The 16,213-nt window shown below is 45.7% G+C and overlaps 1 protein-coding gene across 1 annotated transcript; it reads right to left on the bottom strand.

Moving 5' to 3' along the window:
• Positions 1–3,759: 3,759 nt before the first annotated feature.
• SMG8 (SMG8 nonsense mediated mRNA decay factor) lies at positions 3,760–14,202 on the bottom strand. The gene is made up of 4 exons (XM_069972501.1): positions 12,632–14,202; positions 12,172–12,317; positions 10,026–10,907; positions 3,760–5,154 (listed from the first exon to the last, which is right to left on the bottom strand). The coding sequence occupies exons 1-4, from the start codon at positions 14,160–14,162 to the stop codon at positions 4,957–4,959; spliced, it is 2,757 nt and encodes a 918-aa protein (XP_069828602.1). The 5' UTR covers positions 14,163–14,202; the 3' UTR covers positions 3,760–4,956.
• Positions 14,203–16,213: the final 2,011 nt, after the last annotated feature.

Raw genomic sequence — 16,213 nt, 5'->3', positions numbered from 1 at the left:
TAAGGGGCCAGCACCAAGGATGCTCCTAAAGGGCTGGTACTAAAGAGCCTGCCTAATACACACTTAACAGATCATAAAGAAAATAAAAGTCATGGGTCCTTAAAAGGTTAAAGTTTCTCTTAAAGGGTACTCCGGGCAAAAGTTATACAAATCCCTAATATACAATTATGGGAGATGCACATATAGTTCTATTTCCCTCACTTAGTAGGTCAGACAGGCTCACTTACTCCAAAAAAATGTGATGTCACGTCTCAAATGTATGTAGCAGCAGGGGGCGCATGTAAAAGTATAGAAAGGGAATAGACGTCTATTCTCCATCCCTCCCTCCCTCCCTGGGCTGGTAATGTCCCCCTCCCTCTGTCCGGTCCTTTTATACTTGCTGCAGTGGCTCGCCCCAACTAGCTGCCCCCTCTGAGCCTATCTCTCCCCTGGCCTGTCCCCTGCAGGAGCACTCACCCGCCGCCCTTCGGGGTGAGCGGTCATGCACCTCCTCCTCAGAGTCTGCTCCCCTCCATCACAGCCCGCTGCCAGGCCCTGTGCAGAGCGCTCACCCGCCGTCCCGTCCCGGCGGGGTGAGCGCTTATGCACCTTCCCCCAAGCAGCTTGCTTCACTGTGCACGGAACTGGGCAGCCGGGTGAGCGCTGAGATGAAGCAATCTGAGCCAGTCTCAGCGATCACCCGGTTCCGTGCACGGTGAAGCAAGCTGCTTGGGAAAAGGTGCAGCTGCTTGGGAAGAGGTGCATAAGCGCTCACCCCGCCGGGATGGGGCGGCGGTGGCTGAGCGCTCTGCACAAAGCCAGGCGGCGGGCTGTGATGGAGGGGAGCAGACTCGGAGGATGAGTGCATGAGCGCTCACCCCGAAGGGCGGCGGGTGAGCGCTTGTGCAAGGGACCAGGCACAGTGCTCAGATGAGGGTGGCAAGTTGGGGGTAGATGCAGCTCTCACCCTGCCGGAACGGGTGGCGGGTAAGTGCTCCTGCAGGGGACCGGCCAGGGGAGAGATGGGCTCAGAGGGGGCAGCTAGTTGGGGTGAGCCACTGCAGCAAGTATAATAGGACCGAGCAGGGGGGTGGGACAGAGGGAGGGGAACATTACCAGCTCAGGGAGGGAGGGAGGAATGGAGAATAGACGTTTATTCCCTTTCTATACAAAAAAAGGAAAAGATCCAGAAAAACAAGGTCTGCACCTCCACAATGTAGTAAATATACTTTATTTAAATCAGCTCCAAAAAGACACAAGATTAAAAACCTTAAAAACACACAAATGGTCCTAACACTGGCCCCAATAACAGTGAGAAACTGGTCCACCCCACATGATAATACAGAGACAGCAATAAAATATAATAAACAATTATAATTATAATATAGTGCAAAGAGAATGATATGTATGTAAACTATCTGACCCTATAATTAAGTGCCACAAAGTGCAAGTGCATATAGAAGGAGTATGACAAATCGATGTCCTGAAAAAAGAAAGAAATAAATATGCAAGAAAGTGAAAAAACACCAATAAAGAATTAAATAAGTAAATCATATATATAATGACAATTGCTGTCTCACGGGTGGATCAGGTAGATTAACCCCACACGATCCACCCGTGAGACAGTAATTGTCATTATATATATCTTATTTACTTATTTAATTCTTTATTGGTGTTTTTTCACTTTCTTGCATATGTCTTTCTTTCTTTCTTTTTTCAGGACATCGATTTGTCATATTCCTTCTATATGCACTTGCACTTTTCTCACTGTTATTGGGGCCAGTGTTAGGACCATTTGTGTGTTTTTAATCTTGTGTCTTTTTGGAGCTGATTTAAATAAAGAATATTTACTACATTGTGGAGGTGCAGACCTTGTTTTTCTGGATCTTTTCCTTTTTTTGTATACTATAGTAGTCTTTGGGTCTGGATAGGACTAGCACTCTGGTATCATTGGATGTGGTGCCCGCCTTATATGTGTAGTGTTTATTCCCTTTCTATACTTTTACATGCGCCCCCTGCTGCTGCATACACTGAAGACGTGACGTCACATTTTTTTTGAGGAAGTGAGCCCGCCTGACCTACTAAAGTGAGGGAAATAGCAGAATATGTGCATTTCCCATAATTAGTGTATATTAGGGATTTGTATAACTTTCTTTATGTAATAACATATTTAAAAACACATTTTGCCCGGAGTACCCCTTTAACCCCTTAACAACAAAGGGCGTATAGGTACGCCCTATTGCCGGTAAGGGCGTTCAGAGCGGGGCCGCACGGCGACCCCGCTCTGAACCGCGGCGGTCCCGGGTGCCGCTTGTAGCCCGGGACCATAGGTATTAGCGGGCACGGTCCGATCGCCGTGCCCGCTAATACAGTAATCAGATGCAGCTGTCAAACATGACAGCTGCATCCGATTACCGGATCCAGCGTCTCTCTGGTGTCTAGTGGGGGAGATCGCTCCTCCGGGATGTTATCCCGGAGGAGCGATCTCAGTTTCTGAAGCCGGCCGGGGACCGCTCCAAGATGGCGCCGTCCCCGGCTCGGCACTCGTTTACTTCCGGCTGCAGCAGCCGAAAGCAAACAAGTGCCGATCTCATGGATCTCTGCAGCATATCTATGCTGCAGAGATCTCAATGAGAGATCAAAGTGTATATACTAGAAGTCCCCTAGGGGGGCTTCTAGTATATGTGTAAAAAAAATATATATAGTGTTGTTGTCAATAAAAAGCCACCTCCCCTAATAAAAGTCTGAATCACCCCCCTTTTCTCAGGTTATAAATAAAAGTAAACAAATAAATAAATAAACAAACATGTTTGCTATCGCCGCGTGCGTAATCACCCGAACTATTAATTAATCACATTCCTGATCTCGTACGGTGAACGGCGTCAGCGCAAAAAAAATCCCAAAGTGCAAAATTGCGCATTTTTGGTTGCATCAAATCCAGAAAAATTGTAATAAAAAGCGATCAAAAAGTCGTATATGCGCAATCAAGGTACCGATAGAAAGAACACATCATGGCGCAAAGAATGACACCTGACACAGCCCCATAGACCAAAGGATAAAAGCGCTATAAGCCTGGGAATGGAGCGGTTTTAAGTGACGTATATTTGTTGACAATGGTTTGAATTTTTTACAGGCCATCAGATACAATATAAGTTATACATGTTATATATCGTTTTAATCGTAACAACTTGAGGAACGTGCATAACAAGTCAGTTTTACCCCAGGGCGAATGGCGTAAAAACACATTTCCCCCAAATAAACAAAATGCGTTTTTTTTTTTCAATTTCAGCACACTGAATTTTTTGCTGGTTTCGCAGTATACTTTATGCAAAAATTCAGCTTGTCATTGCAAAGTACAATTAGTGACGCAAAAAATAAGGGCTCATGTGGGTTTCTAGGTGGAAAAATGCAAGTGCTATGGCCTTTGATGCACAAGGAGGAAAAAAACGAAAACGCAAAAATCGAAATTGGCTCTGTCCTTAAGGGGTTAAAGGAACCCTCTTTCTGGAAGTCACTGTTAAAGCTATGCTTTTTTTAAGCACTATGGGGGAGATTTATCAAACATGGTGTAAATTGAAACTGTCTCAGTTGCCCCTAGCAACCAATCAGATTCCACCTTTCATTTTCCAAAGAGTCTGTGAGGAATGAAAGGTGGAATCTGATTGGTTGCTAGGGGCAACTGAGCCCGTTTCACTTTACACCATGTTTGATAAGTCTCCCCCTATGTATTTTCTCCTGGAAATGCACATCTAGTTTAAAAATAGAATTTAAAAGTAACACTTTGTATGAATCCAGCCATAATTTAATGATATGCAATAACATTCCATATTTCATTACATTTTATCTAAAGCTTTCATCATAATTTACTTTTATAATGCATTGGTTGGACTGAGAACAACAATTTATTGGAGGAGTACAACAAAATCTGATATTCTAAGCAGTTAGTAATTCCATGACATCAACAGCAAAAGACACAAAAGTGGTTTGCAACGTATCAGGTAACCTCTTAGCAAATACGGTCACAGATGACATAAATGCAGCTTTCAAACGGATACATTTACTTTATGGACTACCCAACTTTACATTTCATTTAGGTATCCCAAAATACAATGACATAATTACAGATCATACACAACAATCCATGACTCATATATGCTGTGGTAAAGCCAAGATGACCAATGACACACATACAGGTAGAAAAGAGGACTTACATGTTATAGGAGGAAATAGGTTTACTTCACATTTATTTGTATTTTACATATTCACAATATACTACATATTTATGCATCATGATTTATACAACTTAGTCGAGAGCACTGTGTGTAATCCTGGTATAACATAACAGATTAAAGACCGCAGTAAAATTTACTCCAATGCCATATCATTGACAGGCCAGTGTGCATGTTTTTGTCATCTTAACGTCTAAGATTAAGTGTCTTTTTATAAATTCTTTAGTTTTCCCCTCTTTGATTGCCATATCATACTTAATCAGAAAGTGAATAAGCATAAAGATGAATGGCTTGCTTACAACATATTAGATCTTGAGTGGCATACAAGAACAGAAAGCAGAAAAAGATTATATAGGTTTAAACAACCTTAAAAAAAAAAGTAAAATGGCTACCTTTAGGCTAGGTCCACATCTGTCCTTTTTCCCCTACTGATCTGTTTGATCATAGGACGAAAAAAAAAATGTAATTAAAGTGCCAGATCCGAGGCACACTGGACACCAATGGCACGTGACAGAAGCTACTGAACTGTACACAATACATATAAAGGTAAAAGGAAAAAATGAATGTAACCAGAACACTACATAATGAAGCAAAAAGGGAACATAAGCCCGGTCCTGATATCTCGTCAGGATTCGGATTTAGCTCATCTCATGAGCTAAAATCACACCTATAAAAGCGCCTAACATAATTCAAGATGGGTATGCTACAAGACATAACGCTGCTGTTGAGCATTGAAAGGTTGACTGTACTATAGAGTGACCGCCTTTAATATCCCTCTCATTACTTTGTAACTGATCAGTTGCTGATTTTCTTTTGGAGGGTAACAAGGTCCTCGTTCCATCACATATGAGAAAGGGAATCTTAAAACCCATAATCCATCAGTGGGCAGAATAATTTCCTGCTTTTCAGGATAAAATATAGGACATGGAGGTGGTCCTGGCTGCACCTAGAAATAAGAACACACAGAAGTTAGTTCTGATTCACTTGGTTTGAAATGTAAAAAAAAAAAATAATAATTTCTGTAATGTACAATTATTTTGTATTCACCAGAACAGAGTTCCAAGCACTGTTTTCCCCGCCACATACAGTAGAACCTTAGGATACGGAGCATCCTGTCCTGTGGTCAGGGCCGACTCCAGACCCCTGGGCCACAGACCCTTACAGGCCCCTTTGCACTGCAGCTAATACAGCAGCAACTACCAACACATAATGTAATGAATGGACACCTGCTCTAACTGTACCAGGTGTCCTGTAGATTTCAACATTTGCATTGCAAAGTTCAAACGCAGTGGTAAAACCAGGAAGCATACTGCCATAGAACCTGCATGTGGATCAGATTTCATCCATTATGCTGCAACTATAGATTATGGCAGGTTAGTTGCTGGCAAAAGCAGTATACTATGACAAGTACTGCCAATAATACCAGTATATAAGAGACAAATACCACCCTCACAACATGAAAGCTACCATTACCACCAGGCCCGGATTGGTAATCTGGCAAAGCGGGCAAATGCCCGCTGGGCTGCCAGGATTACCAGTCCGGGGGCCGCCGGTCCTGGCCCCCATGTGCACCGGCCCTCAGCAGTGGCTGCAAGAATAGCGCAGCCGGCCGCTGCGCTATTCATTCAGCCTCTGCAGAGGGCCGGTGACCTGGCCCTTTAACTGTGAGCGTTCAAGATGAACGCTCACAGTCTGCAGCGGCCGCGCTCTGACTGACAGAGCCAGGGAGCCATTGGCACGTCTGCAGGAACCTCTGCCAGGCCCCCAGCGGCTGACATCACTTCCGTGACGCGCCGCTGAGGACCTGGCAGGAGAGAGAAGAGAGACGCTGCAGCAGGAGGCAGGTGCAGTGACTGAAGATCCGGGAGGAAGAAGCTGCCAGGAGCGAGTTGACAGGTGAGAATGTGTGGTTTTTTTTTTTACCCCTTCACATGTGGCCATGGGGGGGGGGGGGGGGGGGGATTTATGTGGATGCACAGCAGGGGGCTATTCTACATTGGGGGGATGCAGGGGGGCTATTCTATATTGGGGGGATGCAGGGGGGGCTATTCTATATTGGGGGGATGCTATTCTACATTGGGGGGATGCAGGGGGGCTATTCTACATTGGGGGGATGCAGGGGGGCTATTCTATATTGGGGGGATGCAGGGGGATGCTATTCTATATTGGGGTAAAGCAGGGGGGCTATTCTATATTGGGGGGATGCAGGGGGGCTATTCTACATTGGGGGGGATGCAGGGGGGGCTATTCTACATTGGGGGATGCAGGGGGGCTATTCTATATTGGGGGGATGCAGGGGGGCTATTCTACATTGGGGGGGATGCAGGGGGGGCTATTCTATATTGGGGGATGCACAGCAGGGGGCTATTCTATATTGGGGGATGCAGGGGAGCTATTCTATATTGGGGGATGCAGGGGGGTATTCTATATTGGGGGATGCAGGGGGGTATTCTATATTGGGGGGATGCAGGGGGGGCTATTCTATATTGGGGGATGCAGGGGGGGGGTATTCTATATTGGGGGGATGCAGGGGGGGCTATTCTATATTGGGGGATGCAGGGGGGGCTATTCTATATTAGGGGGATGCACGGGGGGGCTATTCTATATTAGGGGGATGCAGGGGGCTATTCTATATCGGGGGATGCAGGAGGGCTATTCTATATTGGGGGGATGCAAGGGGGGCTATTCTATATTGGGGGGATGCAGGAGGGCTATTTTATATTGGGAGGATGCACAGCAGGGGGGCTATTCTATATGGGGGGAATGCACGGGGGCTATTCTATATTGGGGGATGCAGGTGGCTATTCTATATTGGGGGATGCAGGGGAGGCTATTCTATATTGGGGGGATGCACAGCAGGGGGCTATTCTATATGGTGGGATGCAGGGGGGCTATTCTATATTGGGGGATGCAGGGGAGGCTATTCTATATTGGGGGGGATGCAAGGGGGGCTATTCTATATGGGGGGGATGCAGGGGGGGCATGCAGGGGGGGCCATTCTATATGGGGGGATGCACAGCAGGGAGGCTATTCTATATGGGGGGATGCACGTGGGGGCTATTCTATATGGGGGGATGCACAGCAGGGGGGCCATTCTATATGGGGGGTGCACGGGGGGCTATTCTATATGGGGGGATGTACAGCAGGGGGGGCTATTCTGTATGGGGGATGTATAGATGAGGATGTTGCTGGAACAAGAAGCCTAAAATGTCTGTCTGACAGATCCCGTGGAGAGGAGTCATGGCCAGAGAAGCCTTCATGATGGCCGGAGATAGATGGAGAAGAAAAGGAAAAGTGGACGTCTCGTCATGCAGAGAAGACGCCTACTGTGAGTGACAGGATGTAACTGCACTATAATCACTTATAAGGTCTGCAGAACCTTTATACAGCTGGGATCTACCTCTGTATCAGGGGTGTCACACTCCGGCCCTCCAGGTGTTGCAAAAATACAATTCCCATCATGGTTTATCTGTCCAGGCATGATGGGATTTGTAGTGATGTAACAGCTGGAAGGCTGGTGTTTGACACCTGTGTTTTATGGTCACTGCTTTGGAAGAATATTGGTCTTTATATGGTGGCTGTTATTTGGTGACAATATAGTGGTATTATCCAGTCACCGTATGCTGAGAGTAGTGGGCATGGTGTGATGGTATTACTCGTCCTGTGTATTCTGGTATTATTGGTAATATTAGTGTTGTATACAGTGGATTGTATTCAGTCACAGTGTAGCGGTATTAGTCATTATGTGGTGGTAATGGCAGTGCGTATGGTGTGGTGATATTATTTGTTACTTATATACTGGTAGTATAGGAAATATTGGTGGGATTGCTTAGTGACAGTATGGCAGTAACGTGTACAGTATGGGGATAATATTTGCTTACTGGTGTTATTAACAATGACAGTATTATCATGCACAGAAAATTCTAGATAGATAGATAGGAGATAGATATAGATGTCGAGATATTCCGCCGCACACCAGCATTCGTGAAAAAGGTGATTTATTACAAAAAATACAGGAGATGCATCGCCTGTATTTTTTGTACTTTTTGTAATAAATCACCTTTTTCACGAATGCTGGTGTGCTGGGGAATATCTCGACATACTTCTGGGGATCCCCGAGCCAAGGGATTGACTCCGTGCAGCACCCGCTTCATGCACCTTTGGATGTGCGGCTTCCTCCTGCTTATAGATAGATAGATAGGTGATAGATAGTAGATAGATAGATAGGAGATAGATAGATAGATAGATATCCAGTAGGAAATATCTATCTACCAGCTTATTATGTAGCTTTGATTACACATGAGATCACAACCAGCAGACACATTTTAATAATTAAAACCTTACTGTTTATACCGCCATTATATGATGTGCAGACATAGTCAGGATAAAAGGGATTTAAAAAATATAGTAACTTTTGTCCAAAAACAGCACCACCCCTGTCCTCAGACTGTGTGTGGTATTACAGCTTGGCTCCATTCACTTCAATGGAACTGAGCTGCAATACCTCACACAAACTGAAGAAGAGTGTGACACTGTTTCTGGAAGAAGGTGGCCATGTTTTTCTCCTTTACAGGGAATCTGTGAGGTCCGTACCAGGTCTAGGGCTGTAGATCTCAGCAGACAGGTGTGAGGGAGATATCACTGACAGGACCTTTAGTCCAGTGTAAACTTTTGTAATTGTCTTTTTCATTACCAACTAAAGTTTCACAACAGCAGCCGCAGCAGCAGCACCCTATACGTCCATCAGTCAGAGCAGGAAGGGGCGGGCAGAAGGTGCTGCTGTGGCTCCACCTCTGTGACACTTCAGCTGGTAATGGAAAGAATGATTATAGAGGTTTACAATGGACTAAAGGTCCAGTCCCTGATCTGTACGCTGGGATCTACAGCTGTGTACCTGGTATAGACCCCACAGGTTCCCTTTAAGGGCACGTTCATACCTAATCCAATGCGGATTTGATGCTTGCGATTTAATCAGTTTAAATATATACATAAATATGCCGCATCAAATCCACAGCAGATTATGTGATAGCATTATTTTTAGTTGCTGATGGTGGGGTTCACATGTTTAAGGGAGTAGTGGGGACACGGCTAAATGAAGCAGAATTTGCTACAGGGAATTACGCTATCCATGATATGGTATGTGGGCTGCTGGGGTTTGATTGCCAGGGCTGATTTTAAGTCCCAGTCCGGCCCTGATTACCACCGCACAGTGACAGGATAATCCCAGTATACTATACTTTGATTAAAGGGGACCTGTCACTATATTTTTGTATTTTTTGTCACCATACCAGAGGACACATTTCCAGCAGCTTTGAATGCAAGAACGCACCTCACTTCAGTACTCATGAACTATATACTGAGGTGTATGCTCCTCGGCTTCCTCAGTATAAGGAGCCTGTGTCCAAAGCCTTTGGAGTGGCGTCCCCCGGTAAAATAAATGTGAGGCAGAATAAAGGTGGCACTGTTAGGTTTGAGCAAAAAAACAACAAGTGTGTCACAGACATGTTAAAAGGTTTGATAGGTCGGGGGTCTGTGTGTTCTCTCCCATCTGTGTCATGTGACCAGGATGGCCGCATAATGTAAGTCTATGGAGTTGTCCAGCTCACAGACAGAGAGCGGGAAGAGTGTGTACACAGCAGGGCGGTCATCTCCCCACTGGTTCTCCTCATGACTGATCAAAAGTTTGGACATGTGTCTGTGAGGTGTTACAAGTTATTTTCATTCAAGGTTTGCCTTAATTTTTATTGAAATGGCAAAATTTCCATGTTATACTCATTCCTATAATGAAATGTTAAAAAAACAAGAGAAAGACCTTACCTGAGGGGTCAATACAATTTGTAAAGGAGCATCAGGAACCACAACAAATAGCCTCATGAGCTGAGCATAATGAGGTTTAAGTCCTCGCCCTTGAGATGGTGACAACATGTATAGAGGCATGTCAGTGTTAAGTGCTTTGACTGCTGATTCCTTAGGTCCATTGCCTAGAACTTTCATTATTTTATCTGGACCCGAGCACATAAATCTACGTCCTCGTGAGTCCTCATATTCAAAACCAACAAATGCTCTTGCGATATCATCCCTTCGACGACCTCTTCCAGTTACTGCTCCACTTCTTTTACCAGGTACAGACTTATTTGGAGCCGGCCAAGAATTGTTGTCTAGGTCCCCTTCATCTTCTGGTTTCGTACGAATGACAATGTCCCAAGGCATCAGATAATTGGTCCCTGGGATAAATCCAGATTGATCTAACCCTGTGTGGAAGTTATATGATTTTGCAGCGCCCAGTTTTACTAGAGACCAGCTTGAAAATTTAGGAAGAAGGCCCTTTGGACAGTTTGAATGCATCATACCAGGGAGATACTCAACAGTGGATGCTTGCCGATCCACTAAACTGGGCCTTTTTTCTGCTTTTTCCTCTGCACCAGGACCCGGAGCATCAACATTATCTCCTCCTGCTTGGGGGTCAGCTGGGTATGTTCCAAGGCTATCAGTAGACTGGCCTAAACTAAGTGCAAGGCTCAGACTAGTACTTTCACCCTGTGTTTGAGGTTCCTTATCCTTCAGCTTCTCTCCTTCCACATCTCCTTCTTGATAAGTAGAAGGTGCCTCATTCTTGGCAGGAGCAGGGTCAGGTGTGCTTGGCTCAAATATTGGAAAATGAATGTGGTCAAGTTTTCCACAGCATTTCTCTTCAAGCATCTGTGAATTATCACACAAAGTGGAAAAACATGAATGCATTATGAAAATGAATTGTACGTTGATGCTTTCTGAAGAATTCCTTTACCTAAATATGTATCTAAAACCTTTAGCGTAGTATACACTAGAGCATGGGTCTCCAAACTGCGGCCCTCCAGCTGTTGCAAAACTACATTTCCCATCATGCCTGGGCAGCCAAATCCAAAGCTTTAGCTGTCCAGGCATGATGGGAGTTGTAGTTTCACAACAGCTGGAGGGCCGCAGTTTGGAGACCGATGCACTGACTAGAGTATAGCACTCGGATATCTCTGGCAGCTCTCAGAGACAATGAATGGAATGGCAGTGCACATGCATAACTGCTATTCAATGATCCCAATGAAAGAAAGGCTTATCCCCTATAATGTGACCAGGGGATAAGTGTTATTGGCTGGCATACTACTTTAACTGTAAATTATTCATATGTTATCCATGATGACCTGTGATTGCTATTTCTACAAATTCTATTTGGGTTTTTTAGAAATCGTTTTATTAGCACTTGAAAATTTCCATTTAACAAATGTCATAAACTAACTTATTTTCTTAATTATTACTTCTTCCTGATGGAATTTATTACATACATGCATGTTAATGCATTAAAGGAGTTGGCCAGAAAAAGATTTATAGTTAGCCATGCCATGGGGGACATGTCAGTAATGTATACTTACCCCCTCCACCCACACACCGCTGCCAGTTCCTGGGATGTCTGATCTGCGCCAATGTCAGCATTTTCATAACATCTGACGTACTGTTCCCATAGGAAATGGCCAGTCAACATAGACTCCATACTGTTTATGCAGAGAGTCCATTTCCCGTGGGAGCAAAACGTCATCGGATGTTTTCATAACGCTGACAGCGGCGCAGAGCGGGTGGCCTGGAAGTCGGCAGCAGCAGGTGAGTGGGACAGGTAAGTATACATTACTGACATATCACTGTAAGTACAGGTCTTCTCAAATACTTCCATCAATTAATAGAAACATCTGCCTGGAGCTAGACCTCTATCATATAAAGTAAAGCTAACATGACAGACCCATACAGTAAAAGGCTATGTACACACACTGTATAAACAATGGTTGTTCCACATGAACAGCCGAGGTTTAACGCTAGCTACAGCTGGAATTATCATGATCATTAATTTTGACTGTAGGCAGCATTAAACAACAGCCATTCATATGGGACGCCCATTGTCTATGCAGCTTGTGAAAATACCCTAAATATTATAACACAATACCTGATAGAAATCATAATTTGCACTCTTGATGTCAAACGGATCCTCGCGAGGGGCCTGCTTCCTCCCACAGTTACAGTTTCCTGTTGACCTTGCACGGCTGTTATGGTACAGAATAGGGGGATTTCTATCCGGCTCAATTTTTTCACCTAAAATCAAGAATGAAAATAATAAAATGTCCCACACTGCAGTGTATACAGTACATAAGAACATACTCTAAAAGGGTTATTATCATCTTATAAAGAGATGGCCTATTTAGTGGGGGGTCTGAACTCTGGGACCCCCACGATCCTGAGAATGAAGGGGATTGTAGCACTAGTTTAGCATTCTAGTTTTTCCCTGTCAGCGATGGAAATATAGGTCAGTATTCTTCAGCCTGAACTGGTAAATAACAACCACTTCATAGTAAATATACACTATACAGACTTCCCAGTAATCAGGGCAATAGATCAATAACACTTACCTGCTTTTGGAAGCAAGTGGAATTTGTGCACACAGTGCTGATCTGTTAGACTTCTTTCCTCGCAGAGTTGGTGGCCACTGCTCCAGAATTTGTAGCAATCTTCATTGAGATGAATGGCATATTTCTGGAATGCTGGCCCACGGGCATGTTGGCTGTATACCCTAAGTGCTTGTGCCAGCTGGTTCTTATGGACTGTGGTGGTGTAGTTATGGGGCAGGTTTGACTGGTAGGCACTGTGGGCCATTGGAAGTGCTTTCTGGCACCGGTTTTCTGAAAATTTAGTATCTGCATCCAAATAGCCTTCCAGTACTTTCATGTTAGCCAGCAGCTTTGGGGGATAGCCCCCTGGGAAGGCTGGAGGGTCATCGTCTTTATTCTCTATGATCACCTCATACAGCTTTAGGGCCACATTGGCCCATTTCTGATAGGTGGGTAGCTCAAAGTGGGAGGGTTGTGGGTTCCTCCCGACACTGTCATCGAAGCCCTTCTTTGTGAGCACCAGCTCTACATGCTGGAAGAGAAACTCCCGCAGAGTGCAGTCCACCAGCTGCCCCGACAGTCCCGAGCTGCTTTCTGCCGTAAAGGACAGCTGCTGCCGGCTGTGCCTCATCATCTGGTAGCGTCGCGGCCCTGGGATGCCAGGGATGCTGGGCTCCGAATCCCTAACCGTGCAGTTCTGCCGCAGGCTATCCAGCAGCATACCGACTGGGTCGTCGTCCTGCTCGGCCACAATGTACACAAAGGCCTGGTTGGCGGGCACAGTAAACAAACAGTTGATGCTCTGGTTTGTAAGGACGCGGCTCTTGCGGAAGATCCGGTAGATCTGGTCCTCCAGGGCATGCTGCAGCCGTCTCTTGGGCGAATGCTTCTTGGGTTTCTCTGCGGCCATCTGTCCTGCTCCCCGGCTGGGCTCCACTCCTCGTAGGGCCCCATTCAGCTGGAAGACAAAGAGCAGTCGGGGCGGGCAAGGTCTTGCGTTGAGTTTCCACTCCAGCCCCACAGGGCACTCCTTAAGTGCGGGCTTGAGTGAGGGCAGAAGCTTCTGGCGCACACTGTCCAGCGCCCGGAACAGCTTCTCATAGGCAATGTCAAAGCAACAGGCGGGATGCAGCAGCAGCAATAGGTGGCAGACGGAGAAGAGGTAGAGCATGTGCATACAGTGCAGCTTCTCCTCGTCCTTCCACCACTCGTGTGCCTCTGCGTGGGACACCCCGCGCCCCAGCTCCTCGCACGCCCTCACCAGCTGCCCAGTGTCGCTGATGCCGGTCAGCACCACATACAGCACCCGGGACTCCTGCTCGTAGTACGTCTGGAAGATGCTCCGATCCCGGGCCTGCTCTGGCAGCTGCTGGAAGAGGGGGAACACATGCCGGTCACACAGGGAGTTCACCAGGCAGCCTTTGTCCCAGCCTCCTTGTAGCAGAGCCGTCTTCCCGAACACCCCTACTACGCACACCTCATCCTCCTTCCATGCTGGCTCCGAGCTCAGTAACTCCCGCAGTAGGGAAGGGCCGCCCGCCGACATCTTCATGGTCTCCTGTGTCTGCACTGACGGCTGGGGGACGCAGTTGTGGGGTGCACAATTTTGGTGTCACGAATACAAAAGTCCGGCTAGAAACAAGAGCGCAGCCCCGGCTTTCCTGTAGACGTATTGACTGTCATTTGTACAGCGCTCCCTCTAGCGGCCGCGGCTGTCACTACAGTGAGCCTTCAATTGCCCAGCCGGGATGGTTAACAGAATGAACAGCATGAGTATTAGCAATGGTGCCAATGTGACTATGCACAGTAGGACTACACTGGTGCCAATGTGGCTATGCACAGTAGGACTACACAGTATGACTATTAACACAGGTGCCAATGTGACTATGCACAGTAGGACTACACTGGTGCCAATGTGGCTATGCACAGTAGGACTACACAGTATGACTATTAACACAGGTGCCAATGTGACTATGCACAGTAGGACTACACTGGTGCCAATGTGGCTATGCACAGTAGGACTACACAGTATGACTATTAACACAGGTGCCAATGTGACTATGCACAGTACGACTACACTGGTGCCAGTGTGACTATGCACAGTATGACTACCCTGGTGCCAATGTGACTATGCACAGTAGGACTACCCTGGTGCCAATGTGACTATGAACAGTATGACTACCCTGGTGCCAATGTGACTATGAACAGTATGACTACCCTGGTGCCAATGCGACTATGCACAGTATGACTACCCTGGTGCCAATGTGACTATGCACAGTATGACTATTAACACTGGTGCCAATGTGACTATGCACAGTATGACTACACTGGTGCCAATGTGACTATGCACAGTATGACTACACTGGTGCCAATGTGACTATGCACAGTATGACTACCCTGGTGCCAATGTGACTATGCACAGTATGACTACCCTGGTGCCAATGTGACTATGCACAGTATGACTACAATGGTGCCAATGTGACTATGCACAGTATGACTACACAGGTGCCAATGTGACTATGCACAGTATGACTATTAACACTGGTGCCAATGTGACTATGCACAGTATGACTACACTGGTGCCAATGTGACTATGCACAGTATGACTACACTGGTGCCAATGTGACTATGAACAGTATGACTATTACCAGTGGTGCCAATGAGAGTATGAACAGTATGACTATTAACTATCGTGCCAATGTGACTATGAACAATATGAATATTACCAGTGGTGCCAGTGTGACTATGAACAGGGAGCTTGTGCCAGCCTAATGCATACACAATCTAGGCCACGCCCGTTGTTTTTTAGGACAATAACTGCATCACCTGCCGAACAGACCCCAGGACAGATCTTGGATTAAAAGCAGCTATCCGAAGGTACAAGTGGTTTGGGGGGGACAGATTGTGGGTACAGAGTCACTTTAAATAACACTAGCAGCCTGATGTATATTAAAACAACCCTTAATCATGTTGTACTGGTCAAGTTGGCATTATCAAGAGATGGGCACTGATGGGCATTATCACTGGTGCCAATGTAATTCCATAACTGCAATTGAACATATTTTTAAGGTCAGCACTGTAAAAAAAAAAAAAAAAAAACTTGCACAATTCCACCACTTTGCACAGAATAAGACTTGATCGATATTCATACACTTGTATGTTAAGTCTAATATATATGGTCGTCTGCCTTACCACATCACCTACCTTGTTGCTTACCCATCCGGAGAGGTTTTCCACAGTTCTAAGAGGAGAATAGGTTTGGATGATGGTTCTTAACCCATTGCCAATGAGCTGGTTGGATGACTATAGGAGTTAAAGCGACTCTGTATCTACAATCTGACCCCCCAAACCACTTGTACCTTCAGATAGCTGCTTCTAATACAAGATCTGTCCTGGGGTCCGTTCAGCAGGTGATGCAGTTATTGTTCTAAAAAACTACTTTTGGGGCATGCCCAACGGGCGTGGCCTAGATTGTGTATGCATAATGGTGCGTTTACACAGAGAGACTTATCTGCCAGATTTTTGAAGCCAAAATCAGGAACAGACTATAAAAAGAGAACAGATCATAAAGGAAAGACTGAGATTTCTTCTCTTCTCAAATCC

Source organism: Dendropsophus ebraccatus, chromosome 5 (assembly GCF_027789765.1).
Source record: "Dendropsophus ebraccatus isolate aDenEbr1 chromosome 5, aDenEbr1.pat, whole genome shotgun sequence".
In the NCBI taxonomy this organism is placed as follows: Eukaryota; Metazoa; Chordata; class Amphibia; order Anura; family Hylidae; genus Dendropsophus; species Dendropsophus ebraccatus.
The sequence above is the reverse complement of the archived record's forward strand: the minus strand, read 5'-3'. Positions and strand labels throughout refer to the sequence as shown.

Coding starts and splice junctions, on each gene's coding strand:
- SMG8 (XM_069972501.1), bottom strand. CDS start 14,162: ATGAAGATGTCGGCGGGCGGCCCTTCCCTACTGCGGGAGTTACTGAGC. Junction 10,908..12,171: donor CAAATTATGATTTCTATCAG/GTATTGTGTTAT, acceptor GATAATTCACAG/ATGCTTGAAGAGAAATGCTG. Junction 5,155..10,025: donor AAATTGTATTGACCCCTCAG/GTAAGGTCTTTC, acceptor TCTTATTTCTAG/GTGCAGCCAGGACCACCTCC.